This window comes from Patella vulgata, chromosome 7 (genome assembly GCF_932274485.2).
Source record: "Patella vulgata chromosome 7, xgPatVulg1.2, whole genome shotgun sequence".
NCBI classification, from domain to species: Eukaryota; Metazoa; Mollusca; class Gastropoda; family Patellidae; genus Patella; species Patella vulgata.
Genome location: NC_065885.2, coordinates 20,221,235 through 20,239,285, shown reverse-complemented (window position 1 = coordinate 20,239,285; position 18,051 = coordinate 20,221,235). Strand labels below are relative to the sequence as shown.

The window sequence follows — 18,051 nt, the reverse complement described above, 5'->3', positions numbered from 1 at the left end:
GCCAATATGTACATTAATTTTTATACGCCCACATTGAAGAATCACTGATGTGCAGCGTTTTTAATAATAATAATAAAAATATATGCATTTATATCGCGCTGACATTCACTACTGATAGTGCTCTGTTTTTCTGGCCTTCCCTGTACCATTGTCCACGTACAGCTTCAGGTTGTCGTGATGTAAACTGCTAGAATCACGGGATGTCGATATCTTCCGAGGGGGACCTGATGACGCATACTGTCGGTTCTCGCATATTTGTGTCCAGCGCATGCTTCGCCAAATAGGCGATCATTGTGTCCGCTTCCAGGTGGTCAGTGGACAAATCCTCCACAGTCAAGGACTCTTTCGCCGTGATTTTTATGCAGGTCGACCCCGCGGTGTAATACAGAATTCTGTCACTGAGGCGGTCCTTTACTTCAATGAGGACGTCCTTGATCCTCTCCAACATTTGTTTTTTATTGTTTCCATTTTTCATGAAATTGGCTATTTCCGGGATCTTCATGTTGGGTTTAGAAATTGAGTATTCGGTGGTTTGGCTTTCTCCTCTGAGAGCACGTTCAGCATTCTTTATGCTTACTGTATCATACCTATCGCACGCCAGGTAAACAATTTTGTACCTGGGCGGGATGTCGTTCAGAAGGCGTCTCGTCAACTGTCTAAACGTATCTGGAACATTAACCATGGCGCGAATCTGGGCAATGACATCTAAGATGTACACAAAGCCATTGCCAGAAGGAGCCTCGTTACTTGTCGGTATCTTCAGTGCGGATATCAACTTGGATTTCACGGTTTTTCTTTGAATTTCATCCGCCGATGCCAACGACAAGGACCCGGGGCCAGTGGATACGTCAAGGCAGTTTGAAAGTCAATGGGCTTCTCCAGTTCGGCCGATTTTGCTGCTAGAATACCCAGAATGTCTCTTTCAAGAGCGATATCTTTCACCTTACCATTTCTAGATTTCACTTTGGATTTCGTAACGCCGTCTTGAAAAGACTTCCACGGTACGCGTGGTATAGGGTCGAAAAAGGCCAACGCACCATCTTTCTTCGATATGCGATCAGCGAACTTCGCGACTTGGTCCAATCCTCGCTGGTAACACGACAACAAAGAGTCGGCGGCGGTCTGTTCTAAAGGCTTACCGGACACTAGGTTGTACAAGAGATCTGGACTGAGTGTGTTGTCAAATGGCGTAATGAAGTACTGGCTGATCGTTTCCATGATGTTTCGGACGGTTTTCTCGGATCTTAGAATCTTGCTCGGTCGAAGACACGTCCGCGGATTTGCGAATGTATTCATATCAGCTAGTTGAGACAGTGCTTCCACCATTGCAGCAGCATATGGCCGGTTTCGGACCCATTTCTCGTACGTGTCGGGGCGATGCGACAGATTTCGTATGCCACCTGTTGTTTTGGCAGTTCGCATGAACGTCTGCTTTCCACCAGCATCTATGCTCTGACCGATACCATCGTCGTTCCGGGAGATCGAGACCAACGAGAATTCTTCTTTTGTGCCTGGGTGAGTGTCGTCCATGTTCAACATCTGCTGGCAGTAATACGACCCATAGCGGGCGTAGTTCGTTTTGCTTTCAGCGACAAGTATTTTTCCAGTATTTCATCCAGGATTCCGCTGCGTACGAGCGCCTGGCGAGTGTCGCATTGCTGTGGTAGATTTGCGATGAACTCCGATATCTGGACTATTTCGTCACTCATGTTAGCCGACATGAACAAGCGACAAATAGATTCAGCAAACGCCTCGTGTATACGCCATGCACGGTTATAATGCTTGACGCTCAAAATATGACGTACAGTACCAGAATGGGCTTCACCGGATTGGAGGACGATCTCCCTTGAACAAACTTCCCGACTACTGCGAAATTCTCCATGAAGGCATGCAAATCACCGAGATGGATCAAGACATTTGCGATCGTGTTGGGATTGTTCCAGATTACATGGTAAAATTTAGCAGCAGCCCCTACATCAACCACGATATGAACGTATTTCATGATGCTGTGATCTGCCATTTTCTGTGACTGATAAATACATTCCGTGACAGTGGCGTAATCGGTGATCGGACGCATTATGGGAGGAAGAAATGTCATATCAGTTTTCGGTCTCATTGGGTTGGCGTATGTGTCCACTGAAAGTCGGCACATCTTGGTTCTGAAGTCCGGAATTGTTTCTCATGATCTTCCAAAGAAATAATTCACGTTCCTGTTCACGAATCGCCAATGTCGACTGGTCATTGTGATGAGAGTGCGGGTGGCGGGGCGTGAGGATTGAGCTTCACGGCCGGGAGTGGCAGAGGTCGAGAATGGTACTCTCTCTTCTTTTCGATATCAGAGCTAGGGACTGAGCTGCGGGCTACCGTGCCAGTGTCGCGCTCTTGCCAACCTATTTCGTGTGAATCCCCCCACTCGTGTTCTCTTTTGTCTCATCATAATTATCCTTTGACCTCGATTATCTCGGAAACGCCCCCTCACCTGGCTTTTTACCTACCAGATTCGGATTCCTGACGAAAAATGCCTCTAGAAAAGTCAACTCAGATTTTTCCCCCTCTCGGGTGACAATCCTCCTCCCTCTGGTCTAATTGATTTTCATCGATTTCCGATAATTACTGCCAGAGTTATGGCCCTTGATCACTTCAAAAAATCTTGTGGATGCTCTAGAGGCTAAAGTTAATATCCGATTGACTTTAAATTTATACACAGTGTTTAAGGTCATGAGACGAAGAAGCCTATTGATTTTCAGCGATTTCCGATAATTACTGCTAGAGTTATGGCCCTTGATCACTTCAAAAAATCTTGTGGACGCTCTAAGAGGTCAAAGTTAATATCCGATTGACTTCAAATTTATACACAGTGTTTAAGGTCATGAGACGAAGAAGCCTATTGATTTTCAACGATTTTCGATAATTACTGCCTGAGTTATGGCTCTTGATCACTTCAAAAAATCTTGTGGATGCTCTAGAGGTCAAAGTTAATATCCGATTGACTTTAAATTTATACACAGTGTTTAAGGTCATGAGATGAAGAAGCCTATTGATTTTCAGCGATTTCCAATAAATACTGCCAGAGTAATGGCCCTTGATCACTTTGAAAAATCTTGTGGACGCTCTAGAGGCTAAAGTTAATATCCGATTGACTTTAAATTTATGCACAGTGTTTAAGGTCATGACACAAAGACACAAAGAGTTATGGCCCTTGATCACTTTGAAAAATCTTGTGGACGCTGTAGAGGCTAAAATTAATATCCGATTGACTTTAAATTTATACACAGTGTTTGAGGTCATGAGATGAAGAATCATATTGATTTTCAACGATTTCGGATAATTACTGCCAATGTTATGGCCCTTGATCACTTTGAAAAATGTTATGATGTTCTAGAGGCTAAAGTTATCATCAGATTGACTTCAGATTGGTACACAGAGTTTAAGGTCTTGAGACGAACATGTATATTGATTTTCAACGAATCTTTATGACTTGAACAGCTAAATCCATGATGTTAAAAGTTTTGTATACTAAACATTAGCATGGGACAGAACTTTATAAAAACCAAACAAATTCTAATGGTTTTCTGATAATTACTTAATGAGTTGTTACTCTTAATCAGATTTTAATGTATTATAAATGTTTCATTACCAAAAAAAGGAAAAAATATGCGACATCTCTTGTTGACTGCCCGGACGATATAGCTGCTGTGGGCGTATGGTTTGTTGCCTGGCAACCTATCTTTTAAAAATTTTATACATTCACATGAAAATGATTGGTCTCAAATATTGTCATCGCCCCTATCCATACATGTACGTCTGTCCATTGTCAATTTCTTGTAAATACTCTACAGACTACATTTATCATCTGATCTGTTTACAATTTAAATATGTTGGTCACATTATATTAGGGAGACGGAGAAGCCTATATGTATTAAATTGATATGCATTACTTGAATTGGTAAAACGAAGAAGCCTATTGAATTTCAACAATTTCTGTTAATTACATCTTATGGCCCTCATTTGGCTATGTAGAACCTTGACAACACTCTAATGACAACAAATATCATCTGATCTGTATGAAATTGAATATATCAGTATCTTGTAAATGCTGCCATTACCCATAAAGTTATAAACATTAGACAATCCTTGTTGACTTCTCGGATGATGTAGATGCTGTCGGTGTATGTTTTGTTCCCTGGCAACCTATCATACATCATACCACCACATATGCACTAAATGAGCACTGTCCCAAGTTAAAATTTGGATACTAATTCAGAATTGAATGCTGCCCAAGTGTCAACAAGAGACTAGTGTGATACAGCATCAGGTATACTAGAGAATGATTATGATATCCCAGCAGTATCTATGACCCACACTGCATGCTACTATAATGTAACATCATTGCACTTTTGGGCACTTTATAGCAGATACTTAATTTATGTCTGGCGTTTCTCTTTTCTGTTCGCAAGAACAAGCGTCTCGCTGGTGTGTCCGATAACACAGTATGGCAAGTAAATCTATGTCTTAGCTAATGACAACAGTAGGACCGATAGCACTCAAATCAACACCTGTCTGAGAAATCAGACATTTAAAATAAAACACATAGATTAAATGCTATTTTGGCCTCAAAGATGATGGATAAAAATAAAATATTGTTCAGGTGTTGGTTAATTGTTTTAGAAAAAATAAGATGGCAGCATGAAATCGATAAACGGAAACCTGAGATAGCCAAGGATTGATTAATTTGAATAATTTTGGGGTCAATATACTTTTTCATAAAGACCACTGTTTATTGTATATGATGTGAAATAACTCAGAAAATCTGGAATATATAATTATGTTATGTCATTAATGTTTTTTTGTTTATTTTTTTTTTTTAAGGAAAAGATGTCAAGTATTGTAGAACTAACAGAGAAATTATTTGTACTGGTTGATAATTGCGCAGTGAGTATAGTAATAAAAAAAAAAATAATATCCTTAATTTGGTTATATATGTTGCAAATTTTAACAAAAGAAACTGTATAAACATCCACAAACATTATTTTGCACACATTGTAATAAACCTATTATCATTACAGTATGTATATCAACACATCACTAAATCATTTATGAATGTTTCTGTACCTATGGATAAATGTGTGACGTAGATAATGAAGAGTGACATAAAAACGCGATTTTATGGATGGCCAGACAGGGACGACAGCATAATTTTCATGTGGACATATAAAAAGAATCATGATAAATCGATTCAGAAGGTGAATCGCGATACATCGATTAAACAATATATCATGTCCGCACTATTCACAATTATACACATGCTTCCTCATTCATGAATATACTTCATGAACCTGTACAAAACTACATCATCACACACACACACACACACCCACACACACACCCACACACACACATATATCCTCCCATTTCTCAATTAATCTCTTAATAAAAATTTCCCTAATAGACATAATTATATAAAAGGCTAAAATAAGCCTGTTAATAAATTCCCATCTTTGTACATTGTACTGATACTGATATATTTATGAATAGAGATTAAGCAAAAGTATTGATTGCTCTTAAAAGGGTATTATCACTTAAAACAAAACAAAATTTTACATAATTCCATGAACACCAGGATAAAGTGTGTACAATCTGTAATTACAAATTCATTAGACGTCAGCTTCTCAGTAACTGTTTGGAAATTTTGTCTTAAATTTTGAACTTGCTCAGTATTGATCTATGCAAAAAAAAAAAGTTCAAGTGGAATTTGAAAATAAAAGAAGCCTCTTGTTTTCAAAATGCGCCAATATTTTGAGAGCCGTACTATAACTGATTGGTTGAGATGTTATTGATGTGTTTTTGTTTGGTAAGTAATGTTGACGTCATTGAATTGATACTGGAAGTTAAAAGACAAAGAAGGGATTAAGTTATTATTGGTAAGTATATAAATGTAGTATATTTATTAAAGAGACAATCTAGTGTTAAGCCAAGTTCATACAGTTCAGTTATTAATCACTGAAATGATATTTGTGACTTAGGGGTGTATTCTGTTTACACTTGGTCATTCTCAAGGTATTGAGATAGTGTTATCCCTTCTTCGAGTGAGCACCATCCTGTAATGTCCTATTTTTCTTGCAACCTTCCTCCACAAAGCTGCTGGTGGGTTTCTTTTTTTTTTAACCCACTGAAACTTTCCATATTGTACACAATAATAAAGTCTAAAACACATTTAAAGAAATGTGTATAATTTGACTTTTGTCATTGAATTCCAAGCTGTTAAATTTCCAAAGACTGTCATGTGCTTTTAAAGCTAGCCTTGAAGCCTTAAACCTATGTTCTCTCAAACATAACAGTTCCTGTATTATTCATAATTTGCGATGACCAGAAAAATCAAATTATATGTTCAATGTGCTCCATAAGTATTTGTACAGTGATGTGGGATTTATTTCCACTATTTATTTCTTTACAACATATTTTTAATATACAGAGAATATAACTGACATTGCAGCTATCTAAGATATAATCCTCTCAAGATTGTTACTATACCCATTCTGCACACAGAGATCCATCTACTTTATGCTTCAAGAATAGATCTCTGCCCTAAATAGACGCCATATTCAAAAATTAGTATATTGTTTGGTAATGCATTTCTACTCCGTTTCACATCTGTTTATTAAATGGAAGAAGAATGAATACTCAATAAAATTCTTGAAGTATACTTAGTGTTTTCAACTAAAATCATCGATTTATTACTTAAAATGTTGGCCAACTAGCTTAGTGTCTGTTCTCAAGCGGAGCTAACTGTAGACAGACATCCTAAGTTTAGTGTACTACACCTTGTCTGTCAGTGTTATAATACATGTACCCATGTGTCAGTGATTTAAACTGTGTTATATCATCGAGATTATCTCAAGCAATGGTTATGAAATTAACAATACAGTCAAATCTACTATAAAATATTTAGTGTTATTGACTTCATCCAATGAAATTTAATTTGATTTTTTTTTTACGATAATAATTATCTATATCCCTGTTATCTTTCATCTGATTTGTAGAAATAAATGCCTGTATGTAAATATACACAATATTTTCAGAGGTAGTCTGTTATATAAATACCATGGAATTAGAAGTTAAACTAGTCAATCAGTCTTTTCAGAGATTAATCTGACCTCCTCACAGAAAAGATGACTATTGCACTCAGTGGCAAGCTAAAGTTCTCTTTGACACCACACTGGTTGGGAATCATGTGATGATTGGATTTCCTGTGATGGAAAGTGCCATTTGGTTTTGTACATGAATCTCTTAGACAGTTGTACCTATTAGCTTTGCATTGGGATGGTGCGGGTAATTTGGCCAGTCAGTGCTAAACTGCAGCACACACCTAGATCGAAGCAATGTCAGTCAGCATGTTTCTGCCCACATCCCGTGCAGTTCTGATAAGGTTATTTTAGAATTTAGATCCCTATCAGCAAAACGGCACATATTTACTTTGGGTCTGGGCAGCAATTTTCTGTTTTGTTCTCCCTTTCCTATCCCTATATATATCCCGAGTTACCAACTTTTTGTGGGGTCATGGCGGATTACTCTGAAACTTTTGAAAAAATGCTATGTTTTCATGAAAAGCATATAAATCTCTGATCTATACACCTCTTGCCATATTGCCAATCGTCTTTCCTCTCTCGCGCTCACTATTTGTTTCCTCAATCTTTCATTACAACATTTTGATCTGTAAATAGTGATGATGTTTCATAGTGAAAGGTGACTTTGTTCTTCGAGGGGTTGTGATCAGATGATGGCTTCTTGAGTGGGGTTGCAACCAACCTACGCTTGTAAGACTGCGAACCACTCATGTATATGGCGGAAATGAAATGGAGTTTAACATCCTATTGTTCCTATACACTTAGCCTTGACCTATCATTCATGTCTGGCCATTTTTCTGCGATATCACTCTCAGTGGAAGCAGACATCAGCCTCCAGCTATAGAGAGAAAGACGTCAGAAAACGTCTATGATATCACCATAGGTGGAAATCGATATTATTAACACCAAGAAATCCCAAAAACCATTTCCTGATAAACCAGCAATAAATTAATCAAGTTATTATATTAAGCATGAGGTTTCTTTCTCAGCACATTACTCACAAATCTCTTTTAAATATTTGGGTAACAGGCTTATTTTCCAAGTAATAGGAATAATATGTTTTCCAATACATTGTATATGGTTATATACTTGTATATATTAATAGAAATGAAATGAAATGAAATGGGGTTTAACGTCCTACTGTTCTGCACTATCACCTACTCTTATATCGAATTCCAACTGCCAAGGGATCTTTTACGTGCATTCCAATGTATACACAGGACCTCGGTTTTGCATCTCATCCGAAGGACTAGACAGCTGTCCTTGCCAGGCCCTCTGTCCTGCATCACTGACAAGGGGGAACCACGCCGGAAAATCTGGATGAACTTTCTCGGCCAATGCAGGGATCGAACACCTGACCTCCAGGCTAGCGAGCCAGCGTCTTACCCACTTAGCCATGTGATCCCCATATGTTAATAGATTTGTCTAATGTGTTTGTTTGTGTGTAGTGCAGTACTCCTGCACTTACCATTAGGAAAACGTATGTCAAGGAAAGACAGTATAAACAGGGCAAAAAGAAAAAAAAGTGGAGTGACCCCAAACATATTGCAAAAAACAAAAGAAACTAATGAAGTTTGGTTCGATCATACATATATCAGATAACATCATACTCAAATTCAACGGAAATCAGCCGAAGCGAAATGCCTTAATTAACATAATTCATTAAGGTCTCATCTTGACGTCACAGTGGCATTGCTCATGTCAACAATAAAAGAGGCGAAAATAAAGAGAATTTATGTATTACAGCCAATCAACACCAAAAGCAAGTCCAATTTCCATCCAAACTGTCTCTTCCAACTCTTCTTCATCCAGTACCACAGGGCTTGTGGAATTCGCACGTCTCTCCCTTGCAATTTGCGCACACATTCATGCATTCTAGTCCATATCGACGACAGGAACATTTCTTTGTGGCGCACTCTCCCTTACATGTACAGCGAACCACCTTTAGTAAATGCGACGGCCCAATTGAGTTTCACCTCGTCATTCCCAAACCCAGTCCGTTGGATTCAGTCTATTATCATCCCCCATCCAGCATCAAACTTGCAAAAATACGCGTAAGGAATGATATTTCACGGAGCCAGAAATCAGGGAGTAAGACCCTTACTTCAACAACAGAAGTGTCTGTCACCATTTTCTCCTCGAACATTCGCAGTCTCAATGTGTCCAGGCCGTGGAGGCAGACCGAAGCTTTTTCAACAGCTTGACCAATCTCACTCTGGCTTGAACATGTTTCAGCTCAAGAAACAATTGCTTTTCCCCTAAATATTGCACTATCCATCCTTTTAATGGGTAGCCTTGAACAAATATTTTCACCAAGGGTCTTGTATAAATGTCCAATGTCCCACAGTTTATGTCTGGCGTTTCTCTTTTCTGTTCGCAAAAACAAGCGTCCCACTGGTGTGCCTAAGCGATTTGCGCGATAACAGTATGACAAGCAAATCCATGTCTTTGCCAATGACAACAGTAGGACCGATAGTGCTCAAATCTGGGAAATCAGACCATCTGCACTTCCGGCATTGTTTTTCGGGCATGAGTTCCATCACTGACGGCTTGCATCACATCTGACCTTTCCGGTGCATTCAACTACAAAGATTTTTGTATCTTCCACAGCAAATCGAGTTTTGTTAATTACTGGATTCTCCACAATGATAGTCACCATTTCACAGTACAGTATGGGCTTATTTGTGCTTGGAATGTCGTAGTGCAATATATCGACTGCATATTTGATAGCCTTTGGACCATCTCTACGAATAATCACCTTGGAATGAATTGAAGAGGTAATCGGTCTTGCAACCTGCACTAAACATTGTCCTAATCTGGCTAGAAATCCAGCATAACATCCACAGACTTCCAAATCATTCAGATTGGGATAAAATTCTTTTGAAAACGATTTGACTTATGAATCATCTCACTTTTGATGAGTGCAACAGCTGTCCATATTATCTGATTCTTTTCTCTGTCTAGATCACACAAAGTCTTGGAGTTTTAGTGATAGGTCTGTAAAATTGAGGCTGCCGTTTCATTTAAAGTTATGACATTTGCCTTTCCCTGAACGTTTGATATACTTACTCTGTCACCCAGCATTTCTAGCAGACGTTTTTTTTTCATGTATACGTACTGTATTGTGTTTGACACAACTCATCCATCTCTTTGCATAAATCTGTGATGGTTTTTTGTTCCTCTTTCTCATTAATGAAGTTATTAACGACAGCTTTGAAAGAGCTTTCTGTCTCAATATCCTTAGGCCTGCCAAACCTAGTCTCCGGTTTGATCTACTGGTGGCTGTTCACCTGTGCAGAAATTGATGTTACAAACTTGATAGTAAACAGCATTACAGCATCAGCTGCATTTAAATTATTACCAGCAGCAGCAATTCTTCCCAGAATGGCTGTCACCCGTCGACCCTTGAGCTCGTCACAACTTGTGAAGATAGTTGCTTGAAAGTCAAAAGTTCAAACAGGAAAAGATTTTTCCCCCCCCGAACTGATTTGTCTGATATTTCCAACCCCCAGAGAAAGAATTACAGTCAAACCCGTATGACAAACACTGGGATCGTCTTTTGACAGGGCTGTCTGCTGCAGCATATTCACCTTCTCTTTTCCATTTAGTTATTTTTATCTCCTTTTTGTTCTTAAAATCAAATCTACATCCACTACAGTCCTAGATGTCACATTGATGTTTAGCCCAAGATTGAGACTGGTGTCGTTCACAGTGTGTGCCCCAGCAGCGCACAATGTAACATCTTTTATACCATTCCCAAGAGTTTCCTTACAAATAGGACACAGGTTCATTATTACCGTGGCGGAAAAGCAATGAACTGACGTCATAATTGCAATATGACATCAAAATAACATCATAGATGAATTTATATATCATTTTTATATAGTCCTTTAATACATTTATGGGGTCTTAAGCGCACTAGTTTCGACTGGGCCGAATTTGGGTATGATATTGTCAGATATATGTATGATTGGTTTCTTTTGCAATTTGTTTGTGTAAAAAAACTATCCTTCCCCAACTAGTATAGTGTTATTTTAATTTGGTCATTTATAATTACAGTATATCTTAATGGAAGAGATCAGATTAAACTTAAATTGATAAATGTTGTCTTTGGTATCGTCTCTTTTCTCAGATGCTATCCGATTTCCTTCTTCCATATAGACAAATGTATCACTCTAAGAAATGAATGTGAAGTGAAGAAAATAATGTTTTAAAAGGTTTTACATTTGTTAATTTCTTCTCATAGATTCTGAAATTGGAAGAAAGAGAAATATTATTATTTCTGAAGGTTAAACTTGTTATATTAGAATTTAAAGGGGATTATCACATGCAACAAGAAAATAAATGTATTAAATATGAAGTAACTTTATTATTTAAAAAAGATGCAAGCACAAGCTAGAACACTAAATGCAAAGCATTTTACATGTGCATTTGCTGAACAACTTGAAAACTGTTTTCTTAGATATTGTGCATATTTCAACATGCACAATTCACTTATAGCATTTCTCAAATTAAATCCATTCGGAAACAAATTTTTCTCCTATTAATGAAAATCTAGACCAAACTCTTAATGCCGTCGTTGATGAATCGTTTATTAGTAGAGGAGAAACATGATGGGCCTAGTTTAAAGGGACTATCCCGATTTGAACAGTCTCAAAAATAAAAGTCCGAGTGCATATGAAATTTAAGCGCCAAAATATAGAGGAATGGTGTATTTACCTTGTCTCAAAATTTCAGCTCAAAATATTGAGTTGTTTGGACATGAACGTCAAAAATGCTTATCCAGGCACGTAACCCTTTTAAGATTTCTGGTCAATTTTTTCGTAAGGTGACCAGATAATCTATCGCCGTTCCTTTAGAGGTCTATACAGTGAATGACCCATGTGCCGCACTGGATAACAAAAGGTAAATTTCACCAACACATTGTTTTTATAAAATAAAAGTCTGGTTTTATCCAGACACCGCATAATACAGCTTGGGACACCGGTCTCCATTTCCAGATGAAGACTGACAGGTGTAAGTTGTTTGAAAACATATCACAAATATTTAATTAATTGCTCGGCTCTTAGGTACATGATTTTAAGGGGTTTTAACACAAAATTAAGCAGTTTTATTCTCCAAAATATTATCGAGATTGGCCCTTTAAATCTGGTTGAATTCATTCCGGGATATTATATATGGCATTGGTATTTTGATTTTTTCTTTTTTAATTAAATGTTAAATAATCAAATTAGAGTACATTTAGATTAAGCTGTGAAAAATCTGATGTTTTAGCGAAAATGCAAATACGCATCATACCTTTAAAGAAGCAATGAATTATTGCAACCTAGAATAATTTGCCATTATTAATTGGTCAGTAACTATGCTAATTATAAGATGTACATATTGATTTAGAAATTCCTGCAATTTAAAGCTCCTTTGGCTATTACATGGGGGGGAATAGAAAAACAAGGGAGGTAATTGTGTTATTATTTCCGGATTCAAATAATTTTTAAGTGGGAGAATATACTATTCAAAAAAAGTAGGGGATATTTGATTTTGGGGGCATAATACTAAAATATGCAAATGACTACGAAAAAAGTCACTATAGAACCTAACAGAAGAAACATTTTCAGTTACATGTGACACCCAAACGCACCAATAGCTACCGCATGGAATGCAGGTGATGCTTGGGATCATCATGGGGGTCCAACTCCAAGATTTGCACGACTCTGACTTTGAATGTTACAGTCATTGTGGCATTGAATTCCAGGGTGGAAACATCAGTTTAATTGTTTTAGTGACCAGAAAACAAATTTTGATATGCGTCGGCTTACCCAAAATGAAAGGTTACGTGCCCTTGGCATGCTACAGATCGGCACAACACAGGCGGTTGTGGCGCGGACGATGAATGTTTCTCAGTCTGTCATAAGCAGGCTATGGTCCAGATACCGTGATACACAATCTGTACAGGACAGACCACGCTCAGGTCGACCAAGGGCGACAACTCAAGCCCAGGATCGATTTATCCGTACCTTGGCCTTGAGAAATCGTGTCATCACAGCAAATCAGATCAGCGCTCGTCTTCAAACAGACACTGGTGTGAGAGTGAGTGGCCAGACGATTCGGAATCGACTGCATAGGGGTCACCTTCGCGCCCGACGTCCTCGCGTGATCCCTTGTTTGAGAGATCATCACATTCAGGCAAGACGTCGTTGGTGTAGGGATCGTCAACACTGGGATAATCGACGCTGGAGCAATGTGATGTTTTCAGATGAGTCAAGGTTCACTGTTGATTTTTTGGACAGACGTAGGAGGGTGTGGCGTCGTCGAAACGAGCGCTTCCAAGACGTTAACGTCATCAGACATGATCGATTTGGGGGTGGTTCTGTTATGGTGTGGGGAGGCATCACTGTTGCTGGAAGAACAGCTTTACATGTTGTTGCAGGGCGTGTTACAGGCCAGTACTACCGGGACAACATCTTGGCAGTCCATGTTGTGCCGTTCGCACGACGTCATGGCCGCCGTTTCATCTTCCAGGATGACAACGCAAGATGTCACAGGGCCAGGATCGTTACAGGTAACCTCCAACAACAGAACATCACCACATTACCTTGGCCAGCACTGAGTCCCGACCTCTCCCCCATCGAGCATGTCTGGGACATGCTTGGACAGAGGTTACGTCAACGTCAACAACGTCCTGCCAATGTCCAAGAACTTGCTGCTGCGTTGCAACAGGAATGGGACAATCTGGACCAAAATGACCTTAGACGTCTCATTAGGAGTATGCCACGTCGGATCAATGCTTGTTTGGCAAACAGAGGAGGATTTACCCGTTACTGACTTGGTTGTGATGCTGTGGTAACTTTGCTGTTTGACCCCGGGTATCATTTTACCCTTATAATGGTCAGTCTGTGCCTCACTTAGTCTAACGATCATTTGGAATAAATCGATGAATGTGAACTTCATTTCATTTTGTCATTTGTTTCTTCGTCAGTTTCATTAGGTGACTTTAATAACACTTAAAAATCAAATATCCCCTACTTTTTTTGAATAGTATAATATGATCGTATAATAGTGAGTTGACAACCTATTGAGCAAAAGACATAAATAATTATGTTTTGACTTTCTTAGAAAATATGAAATTATCACTTTAAGTAATCAAGTTTTCAAATATAGTATGGTTTTTTTCTCCATGCTATTGAACATGATTTCTTTGATAACTAATATAAAATATTGTCACTTTAAATCCCATTGAACTTACTTTTCCAAGCCCACACAAATGTCATGTTTATTTCTGGCCTTTTAGTAATTTAATTAAATTTTGCAAAACAGGAACTGATGATTTTTTATCCATGCAACTATTCTATAGATTTTACGTATGTTAACTCAGCTGATTACAGCTAATAAACATGTTTTAAATCAATTTCTAGGTCTCTCTGTCGAAAACAACTACAAAATCGGTCAGGCAGTTAAAGAATGATTCAATAATTCCCTGAAGTTGAACAGCTATGTCTTTAGTTTCTATAAAATAACATCCAGAATTTTCTGATTGATTAAACATACATTTGCTTCATAATCTTTACATTTGCTTCAGTGATTCAAAAAATTTAATACAAAATTGAAATCTTTAAGATATATTCTTTTGATGTCTGAGTTTTTTATTATACAGAATGAAAATGTCTTGGAAAAATGAAATGAAATGGTCTGCTCCGAACTGGGCTAATGAAGACAGGCATATGCCATGCAGTGTGCTATGAGGGAAATTTTGCCCGGACAGTGGCACTACAGCCTACTCTTATATCGAATTCCAACTGTCAAGGGATCTTTTACATTGCATGCCAATGTGTACCCGGGACATCGGTTTTTCGTACCATCTGAACAACTAGACAGCTGTCCTTGTCAGGCCCTCTGTCCTGCATCACTGACAAGGGGGAACCACGCCGGAAAAATCTGGATGAACTTTCTCAGCCAATGCAGGGATCGAACTCTGGAAAAAAATAGGTTTGTTGTTGATAACAATCATCTTTACCAGTGTTTTGTGATCACGTTCGTTTTTAAATTGCAATACTACCATTAAAAAGAATTTGAATGGGTTCTCTGAAAGTGCTAATAACTATATATCTGTAACCTTTGAATTCTTGCTCCAGTTTGAACTATTTGTGCGTGGTTCATTATTAGAGGAGTCTGCATATGGTATCGCAGGACTTGTTACTTAAACTGGCAATTTCTGATATTAATAATTCATGTAACCATTAATGTGTAAGAGCTGAATGATATTTATACTCTTTTTGCGGCACCAAATTTTTATCTTGTATTAAATCTTTTATTTCATTGTATTTAAAGCTACCCAAAATAATGGTTTGATATAGAGTTTAAGACTGCACAAAAAGCAAATATTATTAAATTGAATCAGTTCTGACATAGTTTATGATTTAAAGTTTACATTGGATTTCCCACCTCTATCTTTATCTTTCTTACACACATATGTATTATAATAACAGTATTTCTACTTTTATTTTAATATGCCTGCATTTTTATGTGGACGAATATTATCTTTCACATTTTGTTCCGATAATCTACAGATTACAATTTTTATCTGATTTTGACAAAACATCTTGGTTCCTTTAATATTGGCATGTATCGGACCTTACAACTTCCTGGATTATGGTCCGTGATTGTAAGCAAAACCATGTTTTTACCATGTGATTTTGGTTTCTTTCAATATTTCCGCATATCGGACTATAACTTCATGGATTATTGCCCTTTATTGTATTTAGCATATGGCACACCAGAAGTCACAATTTTTATTTGATTTTGGTGAAACTTAAAAAATATGTTTATATCCTAAAGATCCCGGTTCCTTATGCCAAGACTTTGTAAATATATAGACAGAGACAAATTAATTTTCGAGAATCTTGTTCACTAATTTCGGTAAGATCGATGTTATTGAAATCGACCGAAAACAAGCGATAAAAATTTTGGCACTTTCCAGAAAATTGACCAGCTATTTAGGTTAACTCTATTAAGTATGTTGTAGCAAATGGAAATTATTACATTTTAGATTCTGGTAATTTGTATCATTTTCAGTACATGCAACTGACAGTTTTCTTTGATTTGCTGAAATAATTTGCACATATTTCCCCTTTGAAATAATGTTAATTGTGTTTTGATATAGGTCAGTAGTCAGTACCATTAATGAGTAACAGTAATAATAAATATATTTCAAGTTCTAAATCAAGAAACTCCCCAAGATTTCATCCAATTCAAGGATAATTACACCCTTCTTCTCAAATAAACATGGGTCAACAGTCTATAAATGAAGAGAGTGATGGCGCTTTTATCCTAATTTTGTTGTAATAAGAGACTCTTGATTCTGTATGAAAGTGCGGGGTATGTGGGTTAGTGTGATAACAATAATTACAATAATAATCTCGGACCCAATCAACAAAATTATCTAGTCTTCTGCATACAGATTTGTTCATGGGTTTTTGCCAACATGAGATTATGTCCAGACAAATCATTATTAGATGTTTGGAGGTGTAATTTTAGTTGACTTTTCTTCCGGTTTTATCATTAAATCATTAAAAGATATCTGATCCTGGAGTAACTCTTTCTTTAATTAGGTTTCTTATATATCATCTTTATCTGTCTAATGTTACTGATATATATCCCATTGGTATTTGTTGTTTGACTATGTAACCATAGATTGGAGAATATACAAGACTCCCTGTCTAATCTTTGTCTTGTTCTGTCTTATTTACTTTGCTAATGGATAAATTTTTGCCCAACTTCCTTTTTAAACCTCTATCGCCAGATCTTTCAATATCATTTCCATGCTGAAAAATGGCAATGTGTGATTGGTAATTTTTTTTTATAATTTTTTTGGGGTCAAAATCAATTGTTCTGCGTCCTCCCAATAAATTAGTAAAATTTATATATTTTATATGTCTATTATTCTGCTTTTTCCCTGTAAATTGGTAAAATTCATATATACTCTTCAAAAAAAGTAGAGGATATTCAGAAACAATACAAAACTGCGGAAATGCACTGCTGTTTTTATAAGGGGTAACCAGTGTATGTTAATAACAGGCCAATTGCCTACACATGAACATAAACAGTTCATATGGGCGGCTTATCTGACAGCCCCATTTCACTCGCAAAGAGATACACTGTCAAAAGTGAAAATGGACGTTTTTGATTTTTGTCTTAATAATGAGTAATTGCTCCACCAATCCTCAGACATTCAGCAATTCGTTGTGGTATCACAATTTGGGGCAATCTGACCCACTCCTCTTGCAGTGCCACTGCCAATTCTTGCAGTGTTGTCAGTTGACGTTGAAGTCGACGAACATGTCTCCCGATCATGTCCCAGACATACTCTATAGGGGAAAGGTCAGGATTTGTGGCTGGTCAAGGCATATGAACAATATGGTGACGCTGGAGGTAGTCATTCACGACATGAGTGCGGTAGGCACTGGCATTATCATCTTGAAAGATGAAACGTTGACCTGCACGTTGAGCAAAGGGCAGAACTATCGGTGCCAGGATGTGGTCACGGTAGTACACACCAGTGACCCTTCCTTGAACAATATGCAAGTCCATTCTGCCAGTCATGGTGATTCCTCCCCACACCATAACAGACCCATGCCCGAATCTGTCTGACGTTGACATTAGCATGACGCTCATTTACACGCCTCCAAACGCGAGCACGCCTATCTGTGAAATCCAGAGTAAATCTGGACTCATCTGAGAACATTACACACGCCCATCGGTGATTACCCCAATTTCTATGCTGCCTATACCATTGACGCCTGTTTGCCATGTGCTCGTGAGTTAATGGAGACACAACACACGGTTGCGTGTATGCAAATGGGCTACATGTAGCCGATTTCTCATCGTTTGGGGTGCAACTCTAATTCCTGTCACTTGGTACAAGTTTACAGAA

General features: G+C 37.8%; 1 protein-coding gene across 1 annotated transcript in view; it reads left to right on the top strand.

The window, feature by feature from the left end:
* Nucleotides 1-18,051, top strand: part of LOC126826910 (general transcription factor 3C polypeptide 1) — a 127,518-nt gene that overhangs the window by 32,578 nt on the left and 76,889 nt on the right. The window contains exon 36 of the mRNA XM_050556036.2: nt 4,870-4,932. Coding sequence (XP_050411993.1) covers nt 4,870-4,932 — 63 coding nt within the window. The remainder of the gene's footprint in view (nt 1-4,869; nt 4,933-18,051) is intronic.